At 40.7% G+C, this 17,672-nt stretch overlaps 1 protein-coding gene across 1 annotated transcript in view; it reads left to right on the top strand.

The window, feature by feature from the left end:
- SFXN2 (sideroflexin 2) overlaps window positions 1-17,672 on the top strand; it is a 91,057-nt gene that overhangs the window by 10,403 nt on the left and 62,982 nt on the right. Inside the window, exons 2-3 of the mRNA XM_073685322.1 lie at window positions 6,077-6,255; window positions 14,149-14,319. Of these exons, the coding sequence (XP_073541423.1) occupies window positions 6,095-6,255; window positions 14,149-14,319 (332 nt within the window). The 5' untranslated portion in view covers window positions 6,077-6,094. The remainder of the gene's footprint in view (window positions 1-6,076; window positions 6,256-14,148; window positions 14,320-17,672) is intronic.

Here is a 17,672-nt window from a genome sequence, read left to right as displayed (position 1 = left end):
TGGTCAGTACAATCCCTTTTCGACCGAGGTCCTTTCCACATGCCCGCACGGACATCCATACTATTCCCGCTACTGGGATAGGTAGTTGATTAGCCGCCACCAGTTTGACAGTGGGTTCCCGGCAGGAACGAGCGACTTCAGGAAAGTGACTTTGGAAGTACGTCTCAGGCATAGTGGTCACTTGAGACCCGGTGTCCATCAAACAGCGGATCCGCTGCCCATTGAATTCAGCCCAGATAATGGGCCTCTCGGAGACAATGTCTTCAGAGCTCCCTCTTCTACTCTCTGAAGCTCGAGACCCCACGGTATGCTCCACAACCGTGGGGCATTTTAGTTTAACGGCTGTCCCCTCCTCCTCCTTTCTCGGTTGGGACAGTCTTTGGAGATATGCCCCCTACCTCCCCAGGTCCAGCACTCCGGTCCTCGTTCTGCCGATAGGTCGGGTACATGTCGTGCTGGGGCCGGATAGGAACGTCTTTCTCGTTCTGGTCTCCGTCCGCGTTGAGCAGTACGGTCCGTCGGCAAGGGGGCAGTAGGAGTCTTCCTAATAGAATTCAGCTCACCCCGAATGTCTCGAATTTCCTGACATATTTCCCGTACCCAATCAGGCTCTTGGTTGGTGAATCCAGGAGCAATTGCCTCATGACTTCTAACTGTGGCTTTGAGAACAGGAACTTCTCTCTCTCCAGGACTCTAGCTTCAGCCCCTACCTCCAGGAAGCCCATATCAGGGCTCAATCGCAGCCGCTCCTTCAGGATCTGCCTCAGGGAAGGGTCTTTCAAGCCAGCAATCAGTTGGTCACGCAACACCTCATCCAATGGTCCCAGTCCTCGGTTCCCATCTCGAGTTTTCTTAGTGATATGGGCCGTCACTTCCTGTAATGCATTAACATACTGATTTACTGTCTCATTTTCCCCTTGGACCCGCTGAAACAACCGTAAGGTCAAGTGTCCCAAATCTGTAGTGTCACCGTGCATGTCCTCTAGAATTTTTATCACTTTATCCACGGTGTCACGGTCCCCAGGTGGGCAGTACATCACAGTCTGTCGGGCCTCTCCATCAAGGGTTAGGAGGGCCAGCTCCGCCTGGGCTAGAGGGTCAAGGGGATACATACGTAGCATACTTCTCAGTCTTTCTGCCCAGTCCCAAAGTGACATGCCATCCCCTGTAAACTTGGGAAGATGGCTGAGCATAGCCCCCAGGGGTATATGGCTCCGGCCGGACCCAGCCACAGACTGATCCGCCATCTCTGCGTCTGAATGTTGCATCCTGCCGACTACGCCAAATGTAATGCAGGTACCGGAATGCAACGCACAGAGACACAAGGCGAGAACAGTCAGAGATGTTTGTAAACAGTTTTATACAACAGGTATACTGAAACAAGGGATTAGCAACAAGGGTAATGAACAGTGGTTTGAAATATCAGAAAAATACGAAATTTCTCAAAGTAAGGTGCAGTCTCTTAAAATAAGGCGCAGTCTCTTAAAGTAAGGTGATGCCCTCAAGCATGAGAAGCACCACACAAGTTCTTTAACCGTGAATTTGGCCCTAGCGGGGGTCACCGGTTGTTCCCGCTAGGCCGTGAGTCTCTTTCCGGATGAATTAAATTAAATCACGTTGTGCTACTTTAGCCCCAACCGTCCCCCTCCCAACCTGAGTACTTAAACCCAATTGTCCCCGGTACGGTGGGTGAGCAGTGGAAGTGACGGCCCTGCTCACGTATGGAGCTCCTCTCTGCTTGGCTGTTGGGGGCAGTCTCTCGAGCCTTGGATAGGGGGGTCCAGGCCTCGTCTGTCGGCGGCCGACGTCGGGTTCCGCGAACTCACTCAGCACCGCGATCAGGTTCCTAGTATACTCAGCAGGCACAGCACTCGAGTCACAACTGTGAGGGATCCGGAGCTCTTTTACCGGTGCCCGGCTGGAGCACCTCTCAGGCCTCTGGATTTGGCCTGTCACGCGGGGTTTCTCAGGACGCTGGGAGCACATCTGCTGCTTGGCGCCAAAGACCCCTCAGGTTTGGCGCGCTGGCCTCTTATCTCTCTGAACTCCTTCCTGGAAGTCACCTGATCGGGTCCAGCCTCTGAATCTGCCCTCCCTGCAACTTCCTTTGTATATTTTGGTTCCGCTTGACTGTCTCTGGCCAGTAGATGGCAGTCTCGCTCCATCCTTGAAACGTCATGTTGAAGTTCTTTTACAAGCTTTTTTGCTCGTTCTACACCATCACCGACCCTGGCTCCTGTGATCCCGCTCCACCGCCGCCGCACCCCAGATAAGCTACTGTTCAAACGGATTATGAGGCGGACCACCATTTTATTAAAAAAAATAAAAAATTCTATTCTCCACCCCAAATTTGGGGTGCATTTTATAATTTGGTGCGTCTTATCCGCAAAATACGGTAAGTGGTAAAATTTGGAGCTTTTCTCAGGCAGAAATGCTTCAAGAATTGTTGATTTTTTTTCCATGCTGAATATTCACTTGAATGGGAGGTAAACAGCAGTTCTCCTCATCAGCCGCTAAGCAATGTACAGATCTGCAGTGTATCCTGTACATCGCTTAGATCCAGCCCCTGTCCAAGAAGATTTCAGCTGATCAGTGGGGACGCCTGATGGACCCCTACTGATTGCTTATTGTTAACCTGTCCTACAGATAGCTCATCCGGTATTAAGTTCTGGACAACCATTTAGGAGTAATACATAGAAGGAAGGAGCTGCACCGCAAAAGGCAAATGGAGATGCTTAAGGCTGCGTGCCCACGGTGCGTTTTTCATGCGTTTCCACTGCGGAAATTCCGCAGCGGAAACGCATCAAAAACGCTTGGTAATCCGCACCCCATAGTCCCCCAATGGCATTCCGCAATGTCAATGCACATGCTGCAGATTTTTCCGCAGCGTTTCTGCGGCGCTCATAAATCCACAGCATGTTCATTAATTTTGCGGAAGCGCAGCGGAATGGCCGCCATTGACTTGCATTGAGACGCACATAATCCGTGTCTGTACATTTGCGAATGGTACCCAGGTCTGGAGGAGAGGAGACATCCAAACCTGGGTACCATTGTACCTGTGAAAAAAAGAATAAAATAATAAATAAAGTTTATATTTACCTACTCGCGAGCCGGCCGGCAGCGCTTATCTTCCAGGACCTGAGATGACGTCGCGGTCATGTGACCGCAGGCTGTCTCGCGATGTGCCGGCAACCCGGAAGAAGCCAGGACGAGCGCGACAGCACACGCGGCGGGGGATCGGGGGTAAGTATAGTTTTATTTTTTACGGTCACACTATATAAATCCATGCTGTTTGCATGGATTTATATAGTGTTGACCTAGTTAGCATCACTTGGAAAGTGCTTGACATCGCCTGGAAAGTGCTTGTAGTCCGCATGCGTAAACGCATGTGAATACGCATGTGAATCCGCGTGTATTCTGCAGGAAAAACGCATGCACAATCTGCATGCGTTTTTTCTGGCAAGGGAGATGCAGAAACGCTGCAGAAATTTTCTGCATCCTGGGCACATAGCCTAAGGCAATGTTCACACAATGCGTTTTTTCAGCTTTTTTTTTTTTTAAAAAATTTTATGCGTTTCTTTTATGCATATTTTCAGCTGTGTTTTATTCCAGAAATCTCATGCACACACCTTGGTTTTTGTTTGATCAGGATTTTATGCTTTGCATGTTATTTTGCGGAATAGAGCATGTCAATTCTTTCAGCGTTGCACCAAAAACGCAGGTGTCAGTTTTTTTCAGCGGTATTTGTGCCAAAACCTGATAAAATAGAATGATTTTTTTTTTTCACTGAACTTTATGTACATGCATAAAGAGACAAAAGGACAGTGAAAAAAACGCAGCTACAAACAAGCAAAATCTTGAACAAACCTTCCTGGCAAGAGATCAGGTTTTGCTACAGAAAAAAAAACTCTGAAAAAAATGCCTAGTGTGAACATACCCTAAGGCTATGTTCACACTAGGCATTTTTTCAGAGTTTTTTTTCTCTGCAGCAAAATCTGATCTCTTGGCTGTAAAGTTTCTGCCTCCAAAAAGCAGGTTTTGCTTGTTTTTTTTGTTTTTTGTTTTTTTTTTGCTGCGTTTTTTTCACAGTCCATTTGTTTTTTTATGCATGCTGATAAAGTTCAGTGAATAAAAAAAACCTATTCAACTTCATCAGGTCTTGGCGCAAAAAAACGCAGCAAAACCTGATGCCTGAGTTTTTTCAGCGTTGTTGTCACTGTCCATTACTTTCAATGGGTGAAAAAACACTGAAAGAAGTGACCTGCTCTATTGTGCAAAAAAAACATGCGAAGCACAAAATACTGATGACAAAAAAATCAATGTGTGTGCATGAGATTTCTGAAATCTCAGACTTTGCTGGTGCTGTAAAAAGCAGCTGAAAATTTGCATAAAATATCGCTGAAAAAAACGCCTAGTGTGAACATACCCTAATTAGAATTTATTGAGAATATTTCCTACCCATTGATCACACCACAGTCAATACAAAAATATGTAATGTTTTGGGTATAACACCCTTCATCAGACGTGTAAGTAATGGTCACTGCTGTGAGTCAAATGCTGTTGATCAGTCTGGCACATGCCCAACCTGGCATTATTTTTGGCCTAAGCTACATCAGGGGAGAGATTGGTGCATTATGTGTATGCAGTATCGGTCTTAATAAATCATTCCCTTATGAAATGGATTTCGAAACTCATAACTCTGTTTTGTTTTTTGTTTTCTAGCTGGGCACAACTGTTATGTCCCTGATACAGTGATATCTTATGATGGTGCTACATGGAATGTCATTTGATAATACCGATATCTAATCCTAGATTTATGTAAAAGGTCACATGCAACATGTTATAGAAACCATAGCAAAAAGAGGCATGACTAAACCCATACAATAGTACAAAAATAAACTTTTAATGATACAAAAGTGAGCATGTTTATTGAGAGATTAATAAAACATGTTAAGATGCCGTATAAAAAATCCATACAAAGTAGGGAAACAGGAAAAAAACCCAAAAGATGGCACCATGCAGAACGGCATGTGAACGTGTACATAACAAAGAAAATCAATCAAGCACATGTAAGAGAAAGGTGCAGTAATCAACAGTGAATGGCACCAGTAAAATACACCATGTCTCTAATAAAGTACAAGTACAATAAAGTCAGTCGGAGTCGGTAAATGTATAGGAGAAAATCAGAGTGCTGAAACACAGAATGCATAGGGTAATGACTGGTGTCATTTAGAGTAAAGAGCTATAGATATTACATTAAACGTTAAACGTGGTCAAATGCATGGTACCAACCAAGGTAAAGAGGGATCCAGGTTCCCAGCCTACCCGACTTGCGTTTCACACATCAGGAGTTAGAAATTGAATATCATCTGAGTGTATTGTGTAACCCATTCTGCTTCATGTGGTTGAGCCACAAATTACATTTTCTATATTCTTTTTGGTTCTGTGATATTTACAGTTGGAACATTTTAAAGGGAATCTGTAGGCAGGTTTTTGCTATGTAATGTGAGAACAGTCTGATGTAGGGCCAGAGACCTTGAATTAAGTGATATGTCACTTAGTAGGCTGTGTTTTGCTGTTTCAATGAAATAGGTGTTTTATCAGCAGGAAATTATCACTACAGGACTAGGTGTCTCGTGCCTCCTGGTCCAACCTCACTCCCATCTTTGATTAGCAGCTTTATGTCAATATACAGTGTACACAGAATCAGTGGTGTGGGTGGGGTTATACACTGCTCAGCATTCCAAGCTGTGGTAGATCTACAGCAATGAAAACTGTGATAGTTTACTGGGTGCGCAATTGTGATACATCCCCGGAATCCGGGTCTCTACCCCTGCATCATCCTGATATTAGATTATATGACCTGCTGACCGATTCCCTTTAAAATCTTATAAAAACCATACAGTAAAACTCCATTTTGACTTCGTAGAACACCATTGCATTGTGTTTGTGCCCCCTAATGGAAATGAAATTGCTCGTCCCTTGATATTATGGGCTTGTTAGCAGTGGGCAATGAATAAATGACTGAACCTTCTTGCAGATATGAGTCCCTAGTAATATTTTATTCATTTTTTAGTTAACCAGGTTGACAAATATGGAAGTTGACGTTTCCAAATATAACATTGATGCCCCAAGATGGGACCAGAGTACTTTCATGGGGAGGTTGAAGCACTTCTTCAATATTACAGACCCCAGGACAGTGGTTGTATCAGAGCAAGAGCTGGACAGAGCAAAAATGCTGGTGGAAGCATGCAGGTAATTTCACAGACTCACAGAATATATTTGATACTGAATCCTTTAAAATTAGTTTGCATTGAATTCATACAAGCCTTTCTTTTTATTTTTGAGGTTATGATAACTTAAACTGTAACTGCACAAAAGTTTTGACATGTAAGAAGTTTTGATTGATGGTGGTCCAGATGGAAAGACCCACAATGATTGCAATAAAAGTAGGGGCAGAAATTCTAAGGTGAGCGCAGCTCTCCTCCTAGGTTGCCAACTGGCCACAAATTCCAGATCACTTTTTTGCCCTATCCTCTGAAAACTGGTTCAAAAGGAACCCTTGAGCCTCCAGTATCCATCTCAGAGGAGAGCAGCTCTGACCATTTTGTTTTAGTGATTATTGGGGGTCAAAAGTTTTGTGAACGTGCAGCAATATGCAAAGTTGGATTCAGGGTGTTTGTCACTATTTATGGAGATCTCTTATGTGGCCTGTCTTGCCTTTCTCCAACCCAAGTGAAAAAATTGGCTGTCACTTTGAGATAACCTCTTTTCTTTCTATCCTCTACACAAAATTTATAGTTGCCATACCTCATGCAATGTCATTACTGCTGCATTCTTATGCAACTATATGGATTGGCAAATATTGCTGCATGTGTCTTTGCATACGACATTTGCGCCGCAATAGTGATTTATTACTTTTTATTTTTCTTATTAAAAATTGTACACATTTTTAATACCCTTTGAATGTCATTGACATATATACATATTCCAGTGCTTAAAGTTAAAAAGAAGGAAGAAGAATCCAAAATTATATCAGTACAATATTGAATAGGAGTGAAATGTCTGCTGTCCAGAGTCCTAATATGAAACCTACATCTATGGCACAACTATAGGTTTCATTGCTGCTGCTTTTCCCATTGAGTTTATGATAATAGATTTGTTATTATCAGGTAATAATATGCCCACATTCCACACAGCTTATGTCGCTTTCTATGCTTGAAAACCGTTCCTTGTCTTCAATTGTACCAATAATGTCACGTTGCTTTTGTCTGACAACCCAGGACCAACGGCTCCTACCCTGTCCCTAACACTAGGGGCGCCCTATCTATCCCTGTTCCCCAGGTTACTTCAGATGGCGAAGATGCTGGGGCCGTGTACCTTGCTGTTCTCCTGAATCAGCCCTTATCTGTCCCCTCTCCCACCCAGGGAAGTGGGGAGAAATAGTGTGTGTGTGTATATACACAAACCAGACAAACAAGGAATGACATACAGGGACAAATGAAAATACCAAACACACAAAATATGCACTCACAGACATCAGCGGGCACACCGAAGGGATTAGGACGGTAAGCAAAAATAGAAGAGGATGAGACTAAGCACACAACCAAAACACCAAGCAACAGTCACAGAACAACTCTCCTTAAACGCCTCTACCGAACACCAACACCTCCACTCCTCACCAGGCTGTACAAGACATAACACTGGCAATCCCAGATAGCCAGAGCAAGACTATATAGGAGAGGGGAGTGGCAAATGCTGCACAGCTGAGAACTTCAAGAAGGTAGGTGCAGCGACTCTGAGCAGATTAACTCCTGCAATGATGAAAGAAACCAGCACCATTTAATATGAGGGAGAAGTGCTTCTATTCAAAGCAGGAGTATGTTAACTCAGACTCTGCGGTTTTCTGACTCTGGTCTGTCGCGGTAAAACCGTGACAAATAATCAGCCAGTGTGAATAAAACAGACTGGAAAAAAGCTATCATTGATCCCTTTGCTGTAAGAATTCTTGTTATTGCAGTCACGATCGGTTAATATGAATGCTGCTCATAGCTACTTATCGCAAAGCTCGCAATGACATTCCTCTCCACTGGCTGGGAGAATAATGCTGATGGAAATGATTGTCAGATTCTTAGCAATAACTTTTCAAACCATCAGTTATTTAAACGATAACAAAATGTTTAAATATTTTTTGGAATACTGTAGACCCTATTTGGAAGTGGGGAAAAGATAGAGATGTGTAATCCGGCACCGGAACTATAAAAATCCAAAGTTTATTTAAACTACATTAAAAATAAAGAAGTTAAAAAACAATGTGTAGAGAGTCCTGGTAAATATACCGGTAATTAGTATTTTCCAGGACTCTCTACACACTATTTTTGTGAGTAACGACATTATTGTCCAAAGCGTAAGGTGTTACATGTTTTGATTCTTTTTTTACTTCTCTATTTTTTAATGCAGTTTAAATAAACTTTGGATTTTTATAGTTCCGTTGGCGGATTCTACATCTCCATTTTTCCCCCCTTTGTCTACTCGTAGATACTCCTCCGAAAGATAAGTGCATCAGTGTTACCCTGAATCTGTGGACATTTCATGCTACATTTAGTGAGCTGATGGCTTTTTTTCAATTTTTTTCTTCCTATTCAGAAGTGTTGATCGGTGGTAGACTGGGTCTTGACATCCCTACATATTGTTCAAACTAACTTTGCTTATCGTCGGGCACAAGTAGAGTAGTGTACAGGCTCAATAAAAAGACGATGGAGTAGATTTATCAAAAATGTCCAAAAACAAGAACTTTCTTAGATGCCTATTACAGCCAATCACAATGCACCTTTTATTTTACCAGTATCGTTTAAAAAATGGTAGGGGAGTTCTTATTGTTTTTTGTCAAAAACAAAACAAAGATATATATTTTTTTTTACATTTTTATTAATAAGGCCCTTTCAGTCCATATCTCGTTTGCACTTGAGGATAACCCGAGTATTTCTGCCACTTGGATTGAGTGATCAGTAGGGGTCATGGGACCCACATCGATTAAGCTTATAAAATTGGGGCTATAACTTATCGAAATATGTTGAATATTTAATCAGAAAATGACCTAATGTTTAAATTGGGTTTTATGTTCAATGTGTCACAATTTTCACACTGGCCACTAAGGCTAATACTAGACTCACACTTCCTGTTCAGTGTAGAAGACTTTTCAGCAGTCTCATTATCACCACAGACAGCATTGCAATAAAAGGTAACATCTAGGTGATGGTCACAGCTCACCTCCGCCTCTCTTCACAGTGACCTATAGCCAGATCAGAGCATTCCCAGAAAAAAAGTCGATGGGGTCAGAGCCAGTTTACTGCTGCTTGTGTTCATGAGGCTGCTGAAAAGAACAGGTAGTATGAGGTCTAATGGCCAGTGTGAAAATTGTGAGATTGTTTTTAGTTCATTTTTTCTTTAAATATAGACTGTGATAATGAAAATGTAAAAAAAATATTATCTAAAATGTAAAGAAAATTCAATCTTTTTAATACTAACATAGGGACTTTCTTTTTTTTTTGGGCTTTATTGGTTTGGGTAAATTTCAAGTATTTAATATCACTACTTTAGAATTGATGGATTTATTTGTTGGGATACTTTTCATAGCTGATAAAACAATGGAAATCACATATTTTATTATTTCTGTCCATTTTGAAAAATAAATAAATAATTAAATTCTTTTAAAATTGAATACCATTAGGAAAAGCCAAATTAAACATGTTGTTCGTTATGGGAAAATTGTAAGTAGACTACACAATAATTAAAGAGGACGGAGGAGCGTTGGAGTCTCCTGGCTACAGAAGGGTTACAGCGTAACAAGGGTAATTTGTACGGAAATATTCTGTGCATACGACATTATGAAAGCGCAACGTCTTCAAATTGCTTGAAAACAAAGGAGGGGAACGCCTTGTAAACGGAAAGCGTGTGGGAGCGACTGGTATGAAATGAATTTTGTTCTTGACTTTTTAGAGTTAATGAAAACGCAGGTAGAGAGTTGCTAGGCAACACAAGGACAGCTGGGTATCAAAACATCTCTAGTGCTGGGATAGATCAATAAACCTGTCAGATTTTAATGATCAGCTTTTTTTTTTTCCTGTGAAATCCATTAAAGAGGTTCTCTCTCAACTAGAAATTCACTTTTCAGCTAATTAAAACGCTGCAACAAACCTCCTTATCAAGCAGAACAATATTAACAGAGAAATTATATAAACCGTATTATTATATTAGAGCGGCATAGAAACCAGCTGTAATCTGGGCCTCCTCTAACAACTGTCTAAGAGGAAAACTGGCACTGATGCTTCAAACAACCAATCACGCTGCAGCTTTCATTTTTCAACAGCAATTAATGTAATGAAATCTGAGCTGTGATTGGTTGGTCTGGTAAACAATGCACGTTTACTCTTAGGCTATATTCACACGTTGCTTTTTTTCTCCAGCCAAAACCTGATCTCTTGGCAGTAAAAAAAGCTGCAGACAAAAAGCATATTTTGCTGATTTTTTTTTTTTTGCTGCGTTTTTCAGGATCCTAAAGTTTAGCTTTGCTTCCACCATACAAGCATGAACCATGCAAGGTGTTAGGGCACCAATACAAGACATATGTGACACTGTAAAACATTTTTTGTAAAAAAATGGCAAGTTGATGAAATTATTTTAGTGGAGAAAGATTTATGTCTGAAAAAATAGTGACTATTCTGAACAAAAAAAGTTCATGAAACAATACACAATTACAAATGTAAGAGCAGCAGGGGGAGATGAATTGGTCTGGAATAGTTTACCTAAAACATTGGCAGAGCATTTTGTAGGGTAGACGCTGTTTACGTCCACACATTGGTCAGGGCCATTGATTTGGTCAGGCATTATTCAATTTCACACATTGGTTGGGCAATGTTTACTTTTATACAAATCACTAATTTAATGAAACTACTAATGCTAACATAAAATCATAGAATGTTAGAGTTGGAGGGGACCTCCAGGGTCATCTGGTCCAACCCCCTGCTCAGTGCAGGATTCACTAAACCATCTCAGACAGATGTCTGTCCAGCCTCTGTTTGAAGACGTCCATTGAAGGGGAACTCACCACCTCTCGTGGCCGCCTGTTCCACTCATTGATCACCCTCACTGTCAAAAAGTCTTTTCTAATATCTAATCTGTATCTCCTTCCATTAAGTTTCATCCCATTGTTTCTAGTCTTTCTTTGTGCAAATGAGAATAAAGCTGATCCCTCTACACTGTGACAGCCCTTGAGATAGTTGTAGACAGCCATTAAGTCTCCTCTCAGTCTTCTCTTTTGCAAGCTAAACATTCCCAAATCCTCTAACCGTTCCTCGTAGGACATAGTTTGCAGTTCGCTCACCATCCTGGTAGCTCTTCTTTTCTAAAATGTGGTGCCCAGAACTGGACACAGTATACCAGATGAGGTCTGACCAAGGAGGAGTAGAAGGGGATAATTATTTCACGTGATCTAGACTCTCTGCTTCTGTTAATGCAGCACAGAATTGTATTTGCCTTTTTTGCTGCTGCATCACACTGTTGACTCATGTGCAGTCTGTGATCTATTAGTATACCCAAGTCTATTTCACATGTGTTGTTGCTTAGCCCTATTTCTCCCATTTTGTATATGCTTTTTTCATTTTTCTTGCCCAGATATAGTACTTTGCATTTCTCTGTTTAAAAACCATTCTGTTAGTTGCTTCCCACAGTTCCAGTTTATTTAGGTCTTTTTGAATCCTCTCTCTTCTCTAGTGTTAGCTATCCCTCCTAGCTTTGTGTCATCAGCAAATTTAATCAGTTTACCCTCAATTCTTTCATCTAAATCATTGATAAAGATGTTGAAAAACACAGGGCCCACGACAGAGCCTTGTGGTACCCCACTTGAGACATTTTTCCAACTGGATGTGCAACTATTTATGACCACTCTTTGGGTCCTATCACTAAGCCAGTTATGAATCCACCTAATAGTTGCCTTGTCCATTCCATAGTTGGTCATTTATTCAATAAGGATGGTATGAGATACTTTGTCAAATGCTTTGCTGAAGTCAAGATATACTATATCTAGTGCGTTTCCCTGATCCACCCAGTCAGTGATTCTGTTACAGGAGGAAATTAAATTAGTGTGACATGACTTATTAATTACAAACATCCATACTCACTGGTCTTTATGTTGTTTTTTTTTCCATAAAAATATAACTAGTAAATGACTGGAAGACATATGACTCTACAAAGACCTGCGACTCTACTAAGACTTGCTAGCCGAGTCTACTGGATTGTTCATGCACTAAAAAGTATACGAAACAACCCAAACATTGTAGTGAAGAATGCTGATAAGGGGGGATCAGTGGTAATATTGGATAAGGCTCTATATGTAAGAGAGGTTAATAATATTCTAAATGACAGCCACTCATACAGAAAAATTGATGGGGATCCAACCCGAACTATAGAGGAAAAATTGGGGAAAATTCTACAAGAGGGGGTAGATTTACTGTAGGTATTCTTAATTTAAAACAAAAAGAATTCCTATTACCAGAAAATCCTAAAATTCCTATTTATCATGCCCTACCAAAAACTCATAAAGGGCTTTTTCCTCCACCATTTAGGCCTATAGTGTCGGGTGTGGATTCACTATTGGAAAGACTAGGTTCCTGGCTAGATGAGAGATTGCAACCTTTGGTAGTTACGTCACCTAGCTATTTGAAAGACAGCAAACATGTACTATCAGTAATGCTAAATCAGAACTGGGATGAAAATCTCATGTGGATTACTTGTGATGTAAAAACATTATATTCTTGCGTTCCACATGGTTTAGCTATGCAAGCATTGACAGATCAAGTAAACACATATTCCAATTATTCTGATGTAATGAAAGAATTTATTCTGGATGTCACTCTATTTTTGCTTCAAAATAATTACTACAAATTCTCCCACCAGTTCTATGTACAGTGTCAGGGATATTCTATGGGAGCTAAATTCTCCCCATCCCTGGCTAATTTGTACATGAACTGATGTTCAAATTCATCTATACTGAATCTAACCCTTATTCAGATTGCATAGAACAATATCTGCGTTTTATAGATGACATCTTGATAGTGTGGAAAGGATCAGATGATTTAGTCCCTGGTTTTAATGATTACATTAATGATAATGATTTAAATCTGTCTTTTACAGTAGATAACCATAGGGATACGATTTCCTTTCTGGATATACAGCTGAGTGGAGATTGTCAGCTTTTCCGCAAAAAAATGTCAGGAAATTTAATTTTGCATGCTTCCAGTCAACACCCACAACATGTAATCAGGAATATCCCCACCGGGGAATTTATTAGAGCTCGAAGGTGTTGTACTGGTGATAGTATATATAAGGAAGAATGTGATAATATTAAGAAGAGACTACAGCATAGGGGCTATAATCAAAAACCTATTGAAAAAGCTGAAATAAAAGCTAATGAAAAAAGCAGAGATCAGTATCTACTCCAGTCAAAAAAATCAGACAGGAAAGATTTTTCTAAAGAAATGATCTTTTCCACCACATATCGTAGCAATTATTATAAAGTAATTAATGTTGTTCGAAAACATCTATCATTGTTAACCACTGACAGTACCCTTAGAGAAATTCTAAAAAATGGTTGTAAATTTGTTCCAAAAAAATCCCTGTATGTACATTCCTTGCTTGAAAATGGAATCAATGAACAAGAAACTAGCAATTTGGTACCGGTTCACTCTGAACCTTCATGGGCAATGGTTTAGTATAGCATGTCTACTCTTTTCGGCAACTAAGTCAGTACCTTTAGTCCTATACACTGTATTACAAGGAAGGTGTCTTAAACTTGCATCACTTTATGGTAACAAACCTGAAGAAAAAGGCAATTTCTCCATAGGTTCCCTGATGTCTCTGCCTTACATCCACCTTCTGTTTATATGTTACATTTCAATGCTTTTGTGTTTTTTTTTCTTTACTTCATAGTTTTATCATGGCTTTCTTCTTGTTGTCATTGCTGCTTACACTTCCTTAGGGGGGGTAAAATGTAGAGGCTCCATCTACGTGCACCTAATTTACTCATAGTACTAATTTATGAGTATAAATAATTCTCTTTAGACCAGATTAGACTGTGTATTCTGTGTTCAGAGCAGGTGTGACTCCACCCGGCACCAGTGCAGAACAACTCCATTACGCCAAGAAGCTGTATGACTCTGCCTTCCACCCGGACACCGGCGACAAGATGAACCTTATTGGAAGGATGTCTTTCCAGGTCCCAGGAGGGATGGCGATCACCGGGTGCATGCTACAATTTTACAGGTACAGTCATCTCATGAATTCATCTTTCCACCTATACAATTAGCTTTATGGAAACCTAAATTGTTCATGACATTAAAGGGGATGTATGAGTTACAAAAAACATGGCTTCTTTAACCCTCATTCAAATGAACACGCTACATCTATTATTTGGCTTACTTTGGTCCTAATAATTTACACCAATTTCTGACATAATTTCTGGGTAAATTCATGCCACGTCCCCCCCTTTTCTAATAGGTCACATCAGTGCATCCAACTACGTGTCCAAAAAGTATATCACATAATGTCGCCTTGCTGACAGAAGAATGGACCAGTCACTTCTTTTAGCCACTTCAGTTTTTGAAGCCTGAAACAGTTAACAGAAGTTACAATAGACGGACCATACGCACAGCAAGTCGGTGTGACATTGCTGTGCATTATGTTCATTTTTTTGCATTTTTTTTTTATGCAGAATCTGCCTGAAAAATACATTGTGTGCTCATACCCTGAGACTGTCTAGTCTAAGAATTACACAGAACTGATAACTATGCCCCAATGGGTGTCATAGCTTGTATACCCCCGTGAACTTGTCCACATTTTTTCATGTTATAAACACAAAGTTAAATATATTTTATTTGTTTTATATGTGATGTATCAACTCATTGTAGTAAGTATTTCTAAAATACTTGTAAAGCAAAAAAAACTCACCAAAGACTCAGCGTGTGCACTTCACAATTTTCAGATTTATATTTTTAAAATATGTATCAAACCATGTATCATGTCCTCTACACTTCACAAATACTTGCTACTTTTTGTTTGTGTATCCAATAAAATATTGTTAAGTTTGTGGATATAACATGAAAAAATGGGGAAAAGTTCACGGGGTATGAATACTTTTTTAAGGCACTGTATGTGTGTATATAAGTGTCTGTGTATGTGGATGCTTGTGTATCTTTTACATAATCCTGCATATGCTCCTGAGCGCTACTGTTTTAAAAGGATATGCTTGAAAAAGTGTTTTTCTTGTAATAAAACTGTTGTAATAGTATTTCTGAGAACACTCACCGCTCACGTCATTACAGCTTTTTACGAGGCCATTTTCTATAAATTACCCCCTCCATGATGTTTTATTTCTAGTTTACTTTATCCTGACATGTTAGTTATGTGCTGTTTACTATACTGTTTATATAATGCTGTGTTTATATCGTCTTGTGTATATATAAAAAATATACACTGCTCAAAAAAATAAAGGGAACACTCAAATAACATATCCTAGATCTGAATGAATGAAATATTCTCATTGAATACTTTGTTCTGAATAAAAGTTGAATGTGCTGACAACAAAATCACACAAAAATCATCAATAGAAATCACATTTATTAACCAATGGAGGCCTGGATTTGGAGTCACCCCCAAAATTAAAGTGGAAAAACACTACAGGCTGATCCAACTTTGATGTAATGTCCTTAAAACAAGTCATAATGAGGCTGAGTATTGTGTGTGGCCTCCACGTGCCTGTATGACCTCCCTACAATGCCTGGGCATGCTCCTGATGAGGTTGCGGATGGTCTCCTGTGGGATCTCCTCCCAGACCTGGACTAAAGCATCCGCCAACTCCTGGACAGTCTGTGGTGCAACGTGACGTTGGTGGATGGAGCGAGACATGATGTCCCAGATGTGCTCAATCGGATTCAGGTCTGGGGATCGGGCGGGCCAGTCCATAGCTTCAATGCCTTCATCTTGCAGGAACGGCTGACACACTCCAGCCACATGAGGTCTGGCATTGTCCTGCATTAGGAGGAACCCAGGGCCAACCGCACCAGCATATGGTCTGACAAGGGGTCTGAGGATCTCATCTCGGTACCTTATGGCAGTCAGGCTACCTCTGACCCTCTGCCAAACAAGTCATGCTGAAGGAAGTTGCAGGCAGTAGATCGCTCTCCACGGCGTCTCCAGACTCTGTCACGTCTGTCACATGTGCTCAGTGTGAACCTGCTTTCATCTGTGAAGAGCACAGGGCGCCAGTGGCGACTTTCCCAATCCTGGTGTTCTGTGACAAATGCCAAGCGTCCTGCACGGTGTTGGGCTGTGAGCACAACCCCCATCTGTGGACGTCGGGCCCTCATACCACCCTCATGGAGTCGGTTTCTAACCGTTTGTGCAGACACATGCACATTTGTGGCCTGCTGGAGGTCATTTTGCAGGGCTCTGGCAGTGCTCCTCCTGTTCCTCCTTGCAAAAGGTGGAGGTAGCGGTCCTGCTTCTGGGCTGTTGCTCTCCTACGGCCCCCTCCACATCTCCTGGTGTACTGGCCTGTCTCCTGGTAGAGCCTCCAGCCTCTGGACACCACGCTGACAGACACAGCAAACCTTCTTGCCACAGCTCGCATCGATGTGCCATCCTGGAGGAGATCCCACAGGAGACCATCCGCAACCTCATCAGTAGCATGCCCAGGTGTTGTAGGGAGGTCATACAGGCACGTGGAAGCCACACACAATACTGAGCCTCATTTTGACTTGTTTTAAGGACATTACATCAAAGTTGGATCAGCCTGTAGTGTGTTTTTCCACTTTAATTTTGGGGGTGACTCCAAATCCAGGCCTCCATTGGTTAATATATTTGATTTCCATTGATGATTTTTGTGTGATTTTGTTGTCAGCACATTCAACTTTGTACAGAACAAAGTATTCAATGAGAATATTTCATTCATTCAGATCTAGGATGTGTTATTTGAGTGTTCCCTTCATTTTTTTGAGCAGTGTGTATAGAAATGTCTGGTTTGACCTCAGTAAAAAAAATGTTGGCTTTTTACTCTTGACTATAGGGCTTCAGCAGCAGAATCGTACAAGGTTGAAGAAGTAATTATAGAAATTCAGTGGTAAAATGTGGGATATGTTATTTTACTATTTGTTGTAATTAGCCAGAGAATCTAGGTTGTTTCAATATCAGTGGCAATTAATCTTTTATCTGAATTATTAATGATTTTTTACATTTAATAAAATGTATTATTTAGGACAGGAAACTTACACAAATATACTATTAATCCCTTCCCGCCTTGACCAATGTTTGTTTTTGTGCTCTCGCTTTTTCTTCCCCTCCTTCCAATAGCCAATTTTGCTATTTTTCCGGCGACAAGTTGTAGTCTTAAATGACACCATTCATTTGATCATATAATATAATAGAAAACAGAAAAGTGCAGCGAAAAAGAAATGCAATTCTGACATTGTTTTTTGGGTTTTATATTTACGGTGTTAATTGTGCGGTAAAGATGAAATGCCAATAAGTCATTTAAAGGGTGAAAAAATATTGAAAGTTGTAATTTGTACCATTTTTTTGCGACCCATAACTTTTTTTTTTTTTTTTTTTTTTTTACGACA

This window comes from Phyllobates terribilis, unplaced genomic scaffold (genome assembly GCF_046119375.1).
Source record: "Phyllobates terribilis strain yellow unplaced genomic scaffold, ASM4611937v1 Scaffold_5__5_contigs__length_657084704, whole genome shotgun sequence".
Lineage (NCBI taxonomy): Eukaryota > Metazoa > Chordata > Amphibia > Anura > Dendrobatidae > Phyllobates > Phyllobates terribilis.
The sequence above is the reverse complement of the archived record's forward strand: the minus strand, read 5'-3'. Positions and strand labels throughout refer to the sequence as shown.